Source organism: Eupeodes corollae, chromosome 3 (assembly GCF_945859685.1).
Source record: "Eupeodes corollae chromosome 3, idEupCoro1.1, whole genome shotgun sequence".
Lineage (NCBI taxonomy): Eukaryota > Metazoa > Arthropoda > Insecta > Diptera > Syrphidae > Eupeodes > Eupeodes corollae.
In genome coordinates, this window is record NC_079149.1 from 78,443,017 (window position 1) to 78,459,838 (window position 16,822).

The 16,822-nt window shown below is 28.6% G+C and overlaps 1 protein-coding gene across 3 annotated transcripts in view; it reads right to left on the bottom strand.

Moving 5' to 3' along the window:
- Positions 1-5,852: 5,852 nt before the first annotated feature.
- LOC129952927 (myb-like protein U) overlaps positions 5,853-16,822 on the bottom strand; it is a 36,412-nt gene continuing 25,442 nt past the window's right edge. For 2 of the 3 annotated variants that reach the window (XM_056065900.1, XM_056065899.1), the window contains exons 8-11: positions 16,370-16,627; positions 15,710-16,303; positions 10,525-12,145; positions 5,853-6,033 (exon numbers count right to left, since the gene is read on the bottom strand). In XM_056065900.1, coding sequence (XP_055921875.1) covers positions 5,994-6,033; positions 10,525-12,145; positions 15,710-16,303; positions 16,370-16,627 — 2,513 coding nt within the window. In that variant the 3' untranslated portion in view covers positions 5,853-5,993. Of the gene's footprint in view, positions 6,034-7,237; positions 7,439-10,524; positions 12,146-15,709; positions 16,304-16,369; positions 16,628-16,822 lie in introns of all 3 variants that reach the window. The other variant, XR_008782419.1, reaches the window with a different exon arrangement.

The following is a 16,822-nucleotide window of genomic DNA, read 5'->3' on the forward strand; positions in this document are numbered from 1 at the left end:
CGATTTTGTCTCAGACTGCAGCTGCCGATTTTATAATTATAGACATTCAATAAAACTTCGATGTCCAGAGTGGTTCAGTTTTTGTTATATTCCGAAAAATAAATATTTTAATTTGTAATTTATTACATCTTGTGTTTCATTGGTACAACACACCAAAAGTGCTTGAAGGTACTCGTAAATAAAAATACGAGTATCGTTATTTTTACGATTCTCGTTTCTCGTAATCGCAATTTTACAAATACGCGCTTCTGCAATCGTTTTGTGTAATCGCAATTTCACAAATACTCCGTATTAAAAACGATTATCGTTTTTTATAATAACCCCCCAGTACTCGCACACAGGAATGGTTGAGAGTTGTAGGTCACTAGGCCCTGGTTCTTAACGTAATTTTGTCCATATTATTATTATATATATACAGTATTATGTATAAGTATTGTTTCCGTTAGCATTAAACGAATTCTGTACCCCTATTATGGTTGACGAATCGAACGTTCGACGTGAGATGTTTTCATTAGCGAACTATCACATTCGACTTACTACGGTTGGCGAACTTTACAATTCGAGTTCGAAATTCATTGCTACCACAGAAAAAAAACAGACATAAATAAACGTCAACTTATGAAATTTCAAAAACAATGTTGTGTTCATTAACTGACAATTTTCATATTTAATAAAATTACAAAATAAACCACAATGATAAGCAACTTAGATTTGTATTTTGGAGAAAACAAAAATAACAGAAACAAAGTAAAAATACTTCGACTGCGCAAGAATATTCGAGACAACTCTAATGTATTGGAACTCCCTAAGCATCTGCAAGTAGAAAGAATATTTTGTGCTGGAAGTTCTTTTGATTCTAATTAATTCCTTAAGTTTCAGATCATGCTCTCGACTGAATAAGGAAGCGTTTGTTTTCGTATTAAACAATTTAAAAATGCAAGCACCTCTTCAATCCCTGCTATACTAAAATTAGCATGTGCCCTTAGATTTTTTGCTAGTGGAAGTTATCAAAGCAACGTAGGAATTGACTTAGGCCTGTTACAATCCTTGAATTCCTTAGTATTAAAAGAAGTTGTGTGTGCAATTGAAGACAAATTATGTCCAACCTGGATCAGTCTCAACATGTCATCCGATGAAAAACAAAATGCAGTAATTGGATGTGATGACGGAACCCATAATGGAATCGTTGCTCCGGTTGAATTGCGTCATCAGTATCTTAATAGAAAAGGATATTACAGTTTAAACGCAATGATAGTAAGTTTTTTCCTTGAGAGTAGCTTTTGGTTTTTAATGCAAGGCGTGTGACCATAAAATGTGTATTCGTTATGTTGACGCAAGATATCCTGGATCGACCCATGATTCCTTTGTATGGAACTGCACTAATCTTAAGTCAGTTCTTGAAACGTGGTACCAAAGAGGAGAACGTTCAATGATCCTTGGTAGTATTTATATTATTATTTCGTCGTTCAATAATTTTTAATTAATTTTTCTTTTTCATTGCGAGTAGGTGGCCCAATGAGTTGAGGGTCGTAGGAAATTGGTCCCAATATTGTTTTTTTTTTTTTTAAAACCAGACTTTCCAACACCTCTAGCTACACATATCAGGTCGACTTAATTTTCGTATTGATTTATATTAATTCTCTTTCAGCTGAATAAAAATGCATTGATTCATATTATTTTATAAATAAAAAAAATTAAATATACTCGTACATACATATGAAATTACAATGTTTTATTTTCCGACATTTCTTTTACATAGGCTTCGACCTTTTCTCACACAATAGGAACGTTCGACAAAAAATAGCTCGAAGTATAAATCAACGAACATTCGATGACGACAATAAAGTGAGACCAAACTTCGAAAAAGTAATGACATTTAAGTCGAGTCAACGGTTCTCAATTCGCCAACGGTAATCAGCCCAATTTTTAATATTCCCGGGGAAAACAATTCCCCGGGAGACTTGATCTCCCGAGAGTAAAATTCTTCTATTCCGAATTCCCCGGGAGACAGTTTTTCCCTTCGAACTCGGAAACGAAAATTTAGTATGTTCGAAACAGCTGTTCCGAAGTATTTCACACACGAATGTACATATGTGTACAAAAAAAGAAAACAAACTTTTTGAAATTGATATTTATTCATATATAAGTAAATTACATTAAAAAATGGTCAGTATTGCAGCAAGAATCTTGTTTGAAGAGGAGTTAGAAGAACATCAAAGCCCAAGGGTTGTTAGAAGATCCTTGAGGAACAGTTCGAACCCTCTGGAGTTGCCTCAATGGTTGTAAGTACTTGTAAGTTCATAAAGATTTATTCTAAATTTGTTTTTCTAGTTGCATTAAGCAACTTGAATCTTAGGTTTCAAAAGTATTATAGAGGTAACAAGGTTGCCTTCAAGTATTTGCTGGATATTCTCTCTATGTCCTGTGATCCAGCTAAAAAAAGTTTTGCGATTCCATCAATAACAAAATTGAGTGCTTGTTTGCGTTTCTTCGCTGAAGGAGGATACCAAACGGGGGTGGGAAAAGACTACAATGTTGGACTGGCCCAACCTAGTTTTAGCAAAGCGCTTGCCGAAGTCTTAAACGTTTTGGAGGAGCAACTATTTTTTTTTTTGACCTTAACATATTTGAAATGTTATCAATTATTATTGCAAAAAAAAGAAAAACTTACATTTTAATTCAATTGTCGGGAACAAACTAGCGCCAAATGAATTCGTATTTTCCCTTTTTTCGACATTTAGAAGAGCTACTTTTTTTCCCATTTTCGAACTTGTTTAGAATAAGGGAAATTGAAAAGGGAACAAAATCCCCGGGAATTTTTTATTTAGAATGAGAGAGTAGGGAAAAGGGAAATATTTCCCCGGGAATTGCCATTTAGAATTGGGCTGAATGTGATAACAAATAAATTGTTATTGATAATCAAGAGACAACTTCCTTTGGGCTTAACATCCCCCTAAGGAAATATGAGAATTTTGTAAAAGTTTGTTTAAGAAAAAAGATTGGGAAACACTCAACTAGAGGAAGTCTTGTACAAAGGCTCGAGGAAATTACGCTAGAATTTGTAGCTTGAAAAAAAGGCGAGAACTTTTTTTCTGCTTCAAATTGGAAATTATGGATTAAAGTGGGGAACCCTGTGCGGTTGATGTCGTGGAAAGTGACATGAGCAATTCCATCAATAAATTTTGCAAAATCTAGTTATTCAATTTATAAATGACTTAAAACGAATTTGACTAGGTTCACACTTTCTTTATTTTTTTTTACTAATTATCGCACAATAAACATTTGTTTATTATATTTTTATCCAAAGGGCTCGACTTAACTGAGACCTGGTTCTTCCGGAGATTACGAACCAATTTATTTATTAAAGTTCTCGGGAGGTATATAAATATATACTTTAATTATGCTTAAGAATCATATTTGTACAAAAATAAATAAAACAAAATGTTATAAAATTTATGAAATTTTTGTTTTCATTTATTTTTAATACTATTTTTTTGTTTTTACAATTTGTTTGATTATTGAATTTCATTATTAAATACATTTAGGTAATTTCGGAAAGATCAAACATTACTAAATAGTTTTTATATTATATGTTATTAAAATTGCATTCAATGAGTTTTTCCACCTTATGACTTAAATTTAAGAATAAATTTTAAATAAATTATACTAAATAAAATTGAAATTGCGTATTGAAAAGATATAGATTATAGAGGCAAATAAAATAATAGATATAAATTCTATGTATATATATCGAAACAAATGGCTTACTTAGATAGTTAACATTAGTTATTAAATTATGTCAAGATTTGTTTTTTTTTTTTTTTTTGTTGCTTAAACAAACTTATGTTAATTACCTACATAATTTTTCTTTTCAAGTATGTGAGTTTTTATTATTAATTAATAAATAAATAACTTATATAATAGATTCGTAAATTTTAAGATTAAATTGTATACTCAATAGATTAAATACAATTTACTTTTTATGCACTTAAATAGCTCGTCAGTTTTGTATTCCGTAAAAGGTAAAATGTCGAGTTGTACTTATTTTATCAATATTTCAAACATACTACTCTTTAAAACTACTACATCACATCATTCAAAATTCACCTTATTTTCAAATATAATTATATAATTAACTCAGTAAGGAACGAATTTCCCAACTTTTAGGATAATTTCAATCGATTTTTTTTTACAAAATATTCAAGTATATATTACAATGTTTCTCTGAAGTGTTAAAATATGTATACAAATGCAGCAACCGTTCTTTTTTTGACAGTAAAATTTATATTTTTCTTTCAAATAAAATTTCTAAAATTGAATGTTTATTACTATACAACTAACCTGAACGAACAAATAGGCCAAAACTGTAGAATAATTATTTAAACAATACGTATTAAAACGAAGATTTAAACGAGGGATCATATTGTTTTGCTATAACCGGAATCGTTCTCTAAACTGAGAACAAAGAGTAGAATAGAATTTAAAACACAAACATGATTTTTGTGTGTACTTAAGAAAAATGTCTTTGGTTAAATGAGGCTTTATATAAATGTTAACAAATATAATTTATTTTTTAAATAACATACATAGAGTTAGAATTGAGACATCCAATATTAAGTTGCAAATAGGGAAATGAATCAAAATTTGGAACATTATTTAAAGAAATCACGAATAATCGAAACAATCATAAAGTTCAATATTGTTTTCGATTTCCAAATAGGGAAAAATGTTGTACAGAAAAATTGTTTTGAAATTTCTTTCTTTAGTTAAATCGAAAAATATGTTTGCGGTCAACTTTTTACTTGCCCCCATTTATGCTAAAAGCCTAAGTTGCAATGGTAAATCACTTGGCCTGTGATGTTTAAAACTTTAATATCACTCAATCTAAAGAGCTACCCAGAGGAAAAGACTATATGTATTGACAATCGAATTCAGTTAGCATGAATTATTTCTGATGCATTTAAAACCACTGCTTAACTCATTGCGTGCAAGGTTAAATGAGTGTCAAATTAAAAACAATTTTTTACTGAATAAATATACATACAGATAAACAGTTTAAAATTATTAATATGATTATTGACAAAAACGAAAAACAGAAAAAAAACACGTTATTTTCAGATAAAATATTCATTGAACATTGAAACAGGGTTTATAATTATTAATAATCTAGTCCATCATTATTAAGTATTTGAATTACAATTTTAACATTACCATAGCACTTACATCTTCCGAAACATTTTGCTTCGCGAGTACCTATAAATGTTTTGAGATCAAAGCAATCCAAAATTGCTTGGTATTGTGCAATTTTTTAAAGTTAAATGGTCAAAGTTATAGCTTACTTAATCATTAATTTGCTACACAGAATAACTCTTACAAATATAACTGTCAAAACTGTTAGTATTATTGCTTTGGGCATTGTTTTAAATAGTTGGGAATATTTTTATAAAAGCAACCATAGGAACAGCATCGCTTTTTATTTTGAATTTTGAAGATTGTTTTATTGACTCACATCAGTCAATGGCAAAGGGAATTGGCTTAAATCGACGGGCATGCCAGTTTGCTTGGGTATTTTGTTATTCCCGTTCCAATTGGGTTCGGTCTTATTGGACGAATGTATTTTATTCTCGTTTAATGTTGGAAAAACTTTTTGATCCATAAGTGCACTATTTTGCTGTACTGGTGTGACGATGGGTGATGGAATATTTTCAATAATTGTGGTAGCCGCAGGGGTTATCTTTGGATAATGTTGTTCTTTTTGATTTTTTTGATTAATTGGATCCTTTGGTACCTTTGGTATTCGAAAGAGTCTTAAAATACTTGTTCTCGATAGTTCTTTAGCTCCAGATTTGTTGACATTATTTAAACACTTTTGACCAATTTCAGTTGACTTAATATCTATGTTTTCAACATTGACTTTATGATCTGTTCCATAGGATTTAAAAAAATCTGTAAATTTACTGACAAAACTTAAGTGTAGTTCTTGGTGCTTCGAACTAATGCTTAGCGGCAGCTGATGTTTTGCGTTTTTTAGGCCTATTTAAAAAAAAAAGAAACGAAAAGAAAAGAAAAATTGCAAAAAAATAAGTTAAATTAATTTATTGATGAAATTTTTTTAAATATGTATTTTTAAGATCTTACAAGCATAATAAAATAGAAAAACCATTTCAATTCAAAACCACTTATTTGTAGCCTGAATTATATATTTTAAGCTTCGAACTTTATTTTAAATGTGAAAATACCTTTTTTTAAAATGATTTGCTTATAAAAAATGTAATTTGAATGAAAATTATGAAAGGCTTATATACGTGGGTTTGTTTATTCCAATCTTGAGAATGCGAACGATTCAATTTTAGTTAAACATTCATTATTTGTATTCAAAATATGAAACCAAATAAACTGAAGCAAAATGTTATAATCGAATATAAGACCCTTTTGAAAAATGACATTTTAAACTGTATTAATATTATGAAGTAATCGAATATATGAGTAGTTTAACCCGGAAAATATATGATCCAAAACCATTTTTGTTCGCCCGGAATATTAAAAACCATTATTGAGTTTCGCCACAACTAAATTTAACTTTAAAATAGATATAAGATTTCGGACAGCCTGCAAACAAACAACAACAAATAAATATTTTTGTCTTGAATGTAGCTAAATTTAATTTTTTTCTTAGAAATTGCATTTATGAAATATTAATCATTCTCTCATAGTAGGGAAAAGTAAAATGATTTTTTCCGGCTAAAACATTTTTCGAGTCAATAATATGTATGTATATTATATATATGTTTCCATACTTCTGGTCTCTTGTATGTATCCACGTGTTTAAAACTGATTTTCTGATATTAGGATATAAATTTTTGCAAGTAATTGTGAAATTATTATCAGACATATATATTTGAAATAATACTTATGCTTCAATTTAAAACCTTTAAATAATATACAAATAAATAAAACACATAAATGTTACAGAACTAAAACAATTGATTAAAAAATTTAAATAAAATTAAATATAATCACAAAAATTTTGCACTTTATTTTTCTTCTTTCTCCTTTACTAGTTATAACGAAATGAAAATCCATGTTAAATGTAAAATCCACTAGTTTAAGTATTTTATTAGTCAATCAACTATTTTATGCATTTAATATTTATACGAATTGTTAATGATAAGAAAAAAAATATAACCGACCATGCAAAAATGTGTTTGGTGTTAAAAAGAAATTAAAATCCACATACCTCAGTTCTGTTTTATATTTTTGGGTTAACATAATATAAAAAATATCAGTTTTAGGTAGGTATTCATTTTGGTCGTTTTATGTTTTACTTGGGGACCAATGAAGCACATTAAATTTATTTTTTCATGCTATAATTCCAATCTTGTTTTCTTACTCATTTGAGTCTCAGAGAGCTAATAACACCGCTTCCGTTATATCGTAGCTGGAATAGTATTTTTTATAAAATAATTAAATAAACATAAATAAAAAAAATAATTGAATCAGATAATTTACTAAAAAAAATTACTTTTTTACCAATTTTACATGATTTATTTTCAAGTAATTAGCTGTACATTAAAACAAATCTACAATTTTGTGCAAAACAAAAATAAAAACGAATTCTTTACTCGTATAACAAATAAAAATGCAAACAATTCAAATCATTTTGAATAATTACTTAATAATCAAACATATTTCAGAATCAGTATGAATAATATCATCTTGAAATTAATTTTTTTTAGAATATATAAGATTACTAAAACTGTACTAAATTACAAATACGATTATTATGTTAACTCTATTCAGTCCTATGTGCTGAACGAAATCAATCGCCCAAGATACAGCCATCCATTAATAGAATTTGTTTTGGTGATCAATTTATGATCGATGTTATGAGGCAAACCTAAAAACTATTCCAGCAAATGAAGATTTCTTTATAGAAGAACTTCATTGTACATGATAAATGTTTTTTTTTTTTTTTTGTAACAAAAATTAATATTTAAATCGGCCGAAAATTGAAGCAAAACTTTGTTGAACATTGAAATACTAATTTAATTGTATAAATAAATGCCTTATTGATGTTCTGATTAACTGTCCAACACATACAAATTGGTACAGGGCAAAGTACATTAAGCTTTTTGACTTAAGACCATATTACAAAATGTATGGGTCGTTTTTTAATAGTACATGTTTAAAAGTTTAAAACGAAAAAACTCGAGGTATTTTTATTTTTCAATTTCTCAAACGATGTGGGTATTGTATGTGTAAAATTGAATTATGCATATCATCAATATTTGATCAAATTTCATTGACATATAATTTATATTCACAATTTCAATAATACATAAAATATATGTACATTTTTTGGTTGTAAAATGTCAGATTCATATTCAAATTTGATCAAATACGAAAATAAATTAAAATGTATTTTGCAAGTGTTTGTTATATTAAATATATAATTTCTAAGTAAATTTTAAATAAACATGCAGAGAAAGAATATTCATGCATAATAATATTTTGTTTATAAAAAGTTCGACATTAGTTTAAAAAACTTCTTTTCTTCAGGCTAATTTTCTGATTATTGTTATGTTGTGATTTATAAGAGTGAATTTGAAAATTGTTCGAATTTAAAACTCCATCCATTTGCAAGTTTTGAAGTTAATATATTCTACCAATACATACGTTTTTGATACAGGCATACGGGGTATTTTGTAATACATGCAATTTCATACTAAAATGTTGTGTTTATTTAGAAAATCAATATATTTTCTATCAAGATAATAGTGCAATACAAAACTATGTTAGATTTTAGTAAGTATGATCATTTCGAAACGTTCAATAACAGAATTATGCATACATTACTCATAAGGGTCTATTTTGAAAATATTATGAGGTTGTATATTCAAACAAAAACTCCAGTAAGCTTCTATGAGATGTTTTAAGTTTTATTTAATAAATCATATTCAAGACTCTAACTGTGATAAAACTCGGAGCATTTTTTAGTTATTACGAATAAATTTTCGCTTCCTGGAATATATTTTTAATAAACTCATCCACTTTTTATTTAAGTATTTTTATGTATTTAAAACAGACTCCTACAAAATTCTAATAAAAAATTCTAAATAAAATTTAAGTGCATTTTTAACCCCTCTGCGCTATCTATATTTTTTAAATCGCAATTTTCAAATAATTTGGATCGCCTAGTTTTAAAACCGTTTTTAAACTTGAAAGCGGTAGCTTGAAGCTAGATATTCAAAATAGACTCTTACATATACATATGTATGCATAGTATATTAAATAAATATAATAATTATATGAATAATAACATTTTTAATAGACTCATATTTTATGGAAGAAATTTTCTCTTAAGCCTCGAGATTTGAAAATGTTTTTTCTTGTAAGAGTGCTTATTTCTAAATTAATAAAAAAAATTAATTTATGTTAACAATAAAAAATATTTTTTTATTACATGAATTTAATGGGAAGCGAAGTAATTAAAATATGATTCTTTATCTAAAATCATAATTGAAAATCTAAATGAAACAATTTACTACGGTAGAAAAAAAAGCTAGAGAATACATCAATAACAACTTAAATAAATACATTAATGGAAGTGCTTATGAACTATATTCATAATTGATTTATTCACTGGATTTAAATATATATACATTTTGAAATACAGAACTTAAATAAAGAACAAGAGTTTTCCTTGGAAATTCTGCAAATCAGTTATAAATCTCTCGTGCGAATTTAGTTTTGTTTTAAATTTAAGATTTTATTGATTTATTGGAAAGATATTTAAGTGGGGACATTTGTGTCACGAATTGTTTATATATGTATTATTGTTTTTGAAAAGCATATTTAAAAAATACGTAAGATCTAATTCCCACAAAAACGAGGCAAGTTTTATCATTTTACGTTGTTTGTATATAAAGGGCAAATCTTGTATCTCTATGAAGGACATTAACTATTAAAATTCTAGTAATGTAGTTGTAGTAGAAGTTCAAAACACTGTTGAAATTTACGTAACTAAATTTTAAACTATTAACATTTTAAACAACGGAAAGAGAGTACAATACATATGAAATAAAGAGCTTATTTAATTTAAACTATCTATTACAGCTACAATATCGTGCTCAGTTAATAGCTTAGGAGCCTTACATTGTGTACAAGAGTATAAGTTTCAACAAAATATGAGGTATGAAGACAGTAAATTCAAATACATTCTAGCATACAATGAAGGGATTTGGTACTTTCTTTTGTCATTATACCAAAAATTTACCATCAATTTAGATTAAATCAAATAGATATCATATTCTATTGATGTAATCGAAGTTAAAAAAAACTTTGCTTCAACAATAAACGCATGTAAAATTATATTTAAATCCAGTGAAAACTAAACACTAAATTATAAATCAAACAAATTAAAGTTAAATCAAATAACTCAAACTTATAACCTAATTTGACTACTTCTAAAAAAAAACTTACTAATTCTACAATGCAATGTATATCAAATAGATTCTGGTTTACCTAATTTCTTTGGTTTCCAATAAAGATGAATTATTCACTTCACTAACAGCATTAATCATGGAGCTAGGTGAAAATGGTAAATGATACATTCCAGATGTATCCATGAACTGATCGCTTTTTATCAGCAATTCATTCTTTATATCCATAAATTGGGAATGGTCGGTGTTGTTGCTATTATTATTGTTATTACTTTGACTCGATGTATTGCTAAATGTGTAACTGCCTCCTGCCGTTGATGTAAACGGACATAGTTCGATTTCATTTGAATTTATTAGCTTGGGATGATAGGCGTGTAATCCATCAGGAGTAATAATTTGATAACTTTGTACAGTTCCAATGACATGATTTTCATTCGAAGTTGGCAGATAGGATACATTTTCGAGTTTTGTTAAGGAAGTCATATCCATTTGATGTTGCTGGTGGTGTTGTTGAATATTATGTTGTTGATGGTGTTGTTGGTGAATGTGCTGATTGTGATTTGAATTAGATGATGAAGACGATGAAAGTGTTGTAGTGGGTGTGGTGCTTAAAGGCACGCTTGTCATCGTTTGCAGCTCATTTTTTATTTGAATATGTTGCTGCTGAGACGATGGCTGGTGGTGGAATATACTACCGTCATGAGTTTGAATTGTTTGAACTGGAAGGAGAGAACCGTTTGATGTGCCAATTGGGCCTTGGATTATGATATTATTTGCATGTAATTGATTTTGCAGCAAAGCATTATTTAAATCAATTTGATTGTAAAGAATCGTTGTGTTTTGCAATTGTTGCTGCTGCTGTTGCTGTTGTTGCTGCTGGTGGTGTTGTAGAAGTTCGGCTGTACTTATTTGAAGTTGACTAGGTAAAATCATGCTACTCAAATCAATTGTTTGCATCTGATGAGATGTACAATTGTTTAAACTTTGGTTGCTGTTATTATTGTTTTCTGATTTCGTTTCAATTATTGTTCCTATTGTGGGGCTATCACCTTGCATCTGTTGCTGCTCTTCTTCTTCTTCCATTTGTTGTTGTTGTTGCTGCAGTAGTTTTTGAGCTTTAGTAACTCGCTTTCTTCGAACAGGCGTTTTGACTACTACAGGTGGTTTCTCTTCCTCTGCAGCTGCCTTCATTTGCTCTTCCATATCAACAATTTCGCTGTGTTTGTCTTTTTTATGCATTTTCATTTTATCCGGTCGCGAAAACTCCTTACTACATACAGGACAAGCAAAAATTTTACGATTGTCACCTTCGTGGAATAGGTAAGCATGCCTTTGAAAACTGTATTTGTTTTTAAATGTTTTGAAGATCTCTTTTTTAGCACACACTGCACAATAAGCAACTCCGTCAACAATATGCTCATATTTCTGAATATCCAACCCGCGGACAGACATTTTCTCCAAGTATTCCGATTGTTCGTCGGGTTCGTTGCGCAGCTTTCGTTTTCGTTTCTGTTTAAGATTGTACAGCATTTTTGTTGTGTAATTTGATGAAGCACTGTTCATTGATGCTGAATTGTTGTCATTGTTTACATCGTCCGTACATTCAATTTTTCCTATTGCAGTAGGCATTGATGTAATTTGGTGCGATGGATGTTGATTTATGATGTACGTTGTATTATTATCAGTGGTGACCATGTAAACATCTTTTTTTTTTGGTTTCGGTTAAGAAAGATAATATACACATACATTGGAGTTAGGAATTAAAATTCAATTTATAACAAAAACAAAACTAAATGTATAATCTACTTCTGACTATTTTATTTTGTTAAGCCAATAAACAGTATCATTATCATTTTCAATATAAATGTGTAAAAAATTATAGAAAGTATAGAACTAAAAAAAAAATTGAATTGATAAATCATATAAAAAATATAAATTTTAGAAATAAAAAAAATAATAAAATTAACACAAAAAATTATATTAATAATGGAAGAAGCTAGCTTGTATTTTTTGTTGTTTTGGCAAATTTCCTTTCTTTTTTTTATTTAATATCGAAGAATTTTATAATTTATTTAATGAAGGATATTAATTCTTGATGTGGTATCTCAATTTTAGTTCATTATATACCGAATTTGAATTTGCATTATATCTCGGATCACATGTATTGTATTTTGGATAATAATAAGCATTGTATCTTGAATAATTATTTGAATTGCATCTGCAATTTTGATATGTTTTATCTCTTGAACTATTGACATTGTAGCTATTGTAGTAGAAGCTTTTTTGATGCGTTCGGTGTACTACGAAGAGAATTACAATTAATTGGTGAATGTAATGTTTGGGTAGGTTAAACCAAAAAATAAAAGTGCACACAATATTTTAAATTATATTTATTGTTCACAAGTTCAACTTCATACTTTATGGGTTAATTTAATTCTCGAAATAAGATGTTAAAATGTGTATACATACAAGTTGTTTAAATTGTTTTTTGCTCTTTCATTTCTCTAAATGAAAAATACTTTATGGAGTTTAACTGGTGAACGATACAATATATAATATTAACAAGAACAATATCAAACTTTTATCGTAAGTGTTAGTTAGTTCTTCATGTTTGGACTTATTTAATAAAATAAGGCGCAAAAGGCCTTTCGGTTTATTACTACTAACAAAATAAAATAAACTTTTTTTGAATTATAAACGTCTCATTTAAATAGCGCCCTTATTATTCATAAAATAAGTGAATATAATTCCAGTATCCTAACTCCTCGTATCAGTTTAGTATTTAGCTATTTTGTAAATCTTCTTATAAACTCATTCTTTGAGCGAGTTCACACATTGTCCCGTTAAATGTTTTGATAATAAAGTGAAATCACTCTGAAATAATTATTCTTGTTTTGGTTAACTTCAAAATAACCAACCAAACCACCCCCGTTTGTTTTCAATGTAACCATTTAATCATTTTAGGATAATAGAAGAGAAAGCATAAATTAAAGCTTATATCAAAGGTAATATCTACATGTTTAGGAAACTATTCCAACTAAGGTGAAAATAAATTTAAAAGCGAATAGTTTGTTCAGTTACCGCTGCTAAGAAAAGAGCGATTGTGTGAAACAGTGGAATTAAAGCTTAGGAGAAAATTACTACTTAACCCTTCCCATAAAGACCAATGCCTTAGTTTATGTCTGACTGTTCTGGAATTTACCCACTCAGAACGAAATTTCGCCGAATCAGAAGGTGAACTTATTAGATTAGTGTTGATTAAAATTAACTGAAATTGTACAAAAAACAATTTAGGTTGGGCTTGGTTGTTAACTGATCATGTTTTGTCATCCATCATCAAAATGCAATACTGAAACCGATTAACTATCAGCAGTTTAAAGTTTCCGATTACTAATATGACAAGAACAAAATAAAAATTTGAACTTTCATAACTGTTATACATTTTTTGCCATCTATGGTTAAGTTATGTTATAAGAAAAAAAGAAAACTTTTAAGTTTGAAAATAATGTATGTGAATCTTCGGCAATTATACTTTTTTAATGTTTGTGTCTATCACTTTTCCTCTGACGAACACAAATGCTTATTTATAAAAATTCTATCCACCTTCACTCAATAAAAGTAACTGTTTAAATAACTATTAAAACAAATTATAAACGTCTACAATGAAGGCGAATATTTGTTGTTTCGATAAGACCATTCTTTGCGTTGTAATACATCTAAAACAGTAATTCAAATTTGATTATAAAAGAAAAGAGCGGTAAATTCTCTACAATATTAATTGCAAGGTCTCGATTTCTTACTGTAGTATTTCAATACAAAACGAAACTTTAAACTTGATTGCAAGATAAATTTTTCATTCCTCTAATGTTAATATTTAAATATACACACATTTGTACAGAGCAAAAACAATTGATAAAATAATGAAATTTCTGCGCTTAAAATCTCAAGTCTTTGCAAGACGGTAAGAGTGGTCATAAAAGTCTTCCTAATTTAACCCTGCTTTAGACACGTCACAGTGCATCTATATTTTTTCATTTAATCACCGGGAGATTCAAATAAAATATAAATTGAAAAAAAAAAAATAATTTTGTATTGGTAACTAGCAATTAAATTTATGTATTTTAAGAAAAGAAGAAGCTGCTATGTGGAATGTGGCAAAATTAAAATTCTGATTAAAAACAAATCTTCTTAAGAAAGAATTAAGTTGCGAAAAAGGAAACGAATGTGCTCTTTGAAATTAAAAAAGTTGATCCCATTGTTCTCCTTTGATATTTTGGATATCCATTTAATTTCTGATTCTACTGACATTTATGAACATCCAGTGAGAAAGATTGTAGAAACGTCATGTAGCAGCTCTAATGACGCAAGACAAACAAAAGTTAGTCAACCTATTCTAAGATCTATAGGCGCTAGATTTTATTAACCGGCCTATTGGATTTAGTCTTCGAGAATAAAAGTTTTGAGTAAATGTCGAAGATCTGTTTAAAAAAAAGTAGTGTTATAAAAAATGTTAATTTTAAATGACTACAATTCCTAAGGCCTATTTGTATTATTTAACAACTATTCACAATATAATATGTAGTTCAATTTAATAAAAACAAGGGTCAGTAATTTCTCGTAGGAAACCACTCTTGAAACCAATTGTATAACCCAAAGTTAAAAAATAATTTATTTTTAAATGATTTCACACCAGCCGAGAAAATAATTTAAACAATAAATATAATGTTAATTATAATTAATAAATCAAAACCCAAAGACATAACTACACTAGAAATTGAATCCAATAGCCAATAAAAACGTATTAGTATACACAAAACAAGCTAGTTTATTCTTTTCACCAAACTTATTCAATTAATCCTTTGGTTTTAGTTATGTTTGTAAACTTTATGCATTTATGTATAAATTATCTTTAATTATTATTTAAAATTTATAACCAATCAAATTTCGTCAATGCATTGAAGAATGCAAATGAAGAAATTTGTCTCAATTGAAGCAGATAAAATTGTGCAAAATTTTTGCGACAAAATTAGTTTTTTTTTTTAGAACCATATAAAAACAAATCAAAACGAAAAAAAAAATAAATATGTAAACAATGAAATGTATGAGAACTCTTACAAAGTTATAACAAAACAAAAATGTTTTTCTTAAATAAAACATAAAAACGAAACATTAAAACAAAAAAAAAAAACAGAAATAAACAAATTAAAAATTAAATAACTACAAATTTTAAATTATTATTGAAATAATTTAGGACGAAAAGTGCTTACCTGATGACGCTCCTGTACCACCACTTTGACTAGTATTTATAATTTCCGATTCGGCATCAACACTTCCTTCGCTATCAATGACTTCATTTTTGATACATAGAGCTGTACCATCTGTTGTTGTTATTATATTATTCGAAGCAGTAGTTTTCATGGCTATTGGTGATAATGTTGTTGTTCCACCTCCGATGGCTTTGTACACAATCGTTGTATTTAAAGTATTGTGTTGACTAGAATTGTTCGTGTAAGCAGCTGCAGCCACTGCAGCAGATGCAGCCGAATCAACTGTGTTTTTTGGAGGAGACGTTTTGTTTAAATTTACACAAACTGAAACCGAAGATGAAGGCGACGACATTGCCGAAGAAGATTCTACTTTTAATTGTTGCTGAAACAAATCGTTTGACTGATAAATATTTTCAGATGATGGAGATTTTTTAACTATCGGGATTTTTCCCTCAAATTTAATGGGATGATTAGTGAATTGAAATGTAGGGCTAAGATTTTTCATCAAATGTTCGTTTAATTTACGTAGAACCTCTGTATCGGCTGGTTTAGGGGTTGTTGCTGGAGATGATGGTACGGAGCTAGATGAAGAATCTAGAGAAGGAGATACTGATAGAATGATTGTTCTTGCAGAAGTTGCTGTTAGCATACTTCACGTACCATTGTTCTCCTTCTTTTTTCTAGTGGGTGTCTTTCGAGGCGATTTTTGTTTAGAAATTTTTTCTATTTTCTCCGTGGACAGACGTTCCTTTTTAATTTTTACTGTACTCTCGGCTGGAGATTCTTTTCCTTTAGGACTTCGTCCTTTACCACGAGAAGTTGAACGGCGTTTACTTTCGTACCAATCGTCGTCGTATTCAGCATCAGACTTTCGTTTTTGCTTACGTTTTTTAAATGCGTCCTCATCATCGTCAAATTCTAAAACGAAAAAAAAAGAAAATAAAAACAACACAGGTCAATAAATGAAAACAAAAACTTATACATAAACAAAGAGATGTGGTATTTTTGTAATGTGTTGTAAATTAATTTTAATTTAAGTCAATAACCGGGATCGTTTTAGGAAAGGTGAACATTTCGACAAAACAATCCCACCATCACCTTAAAATCAAATGG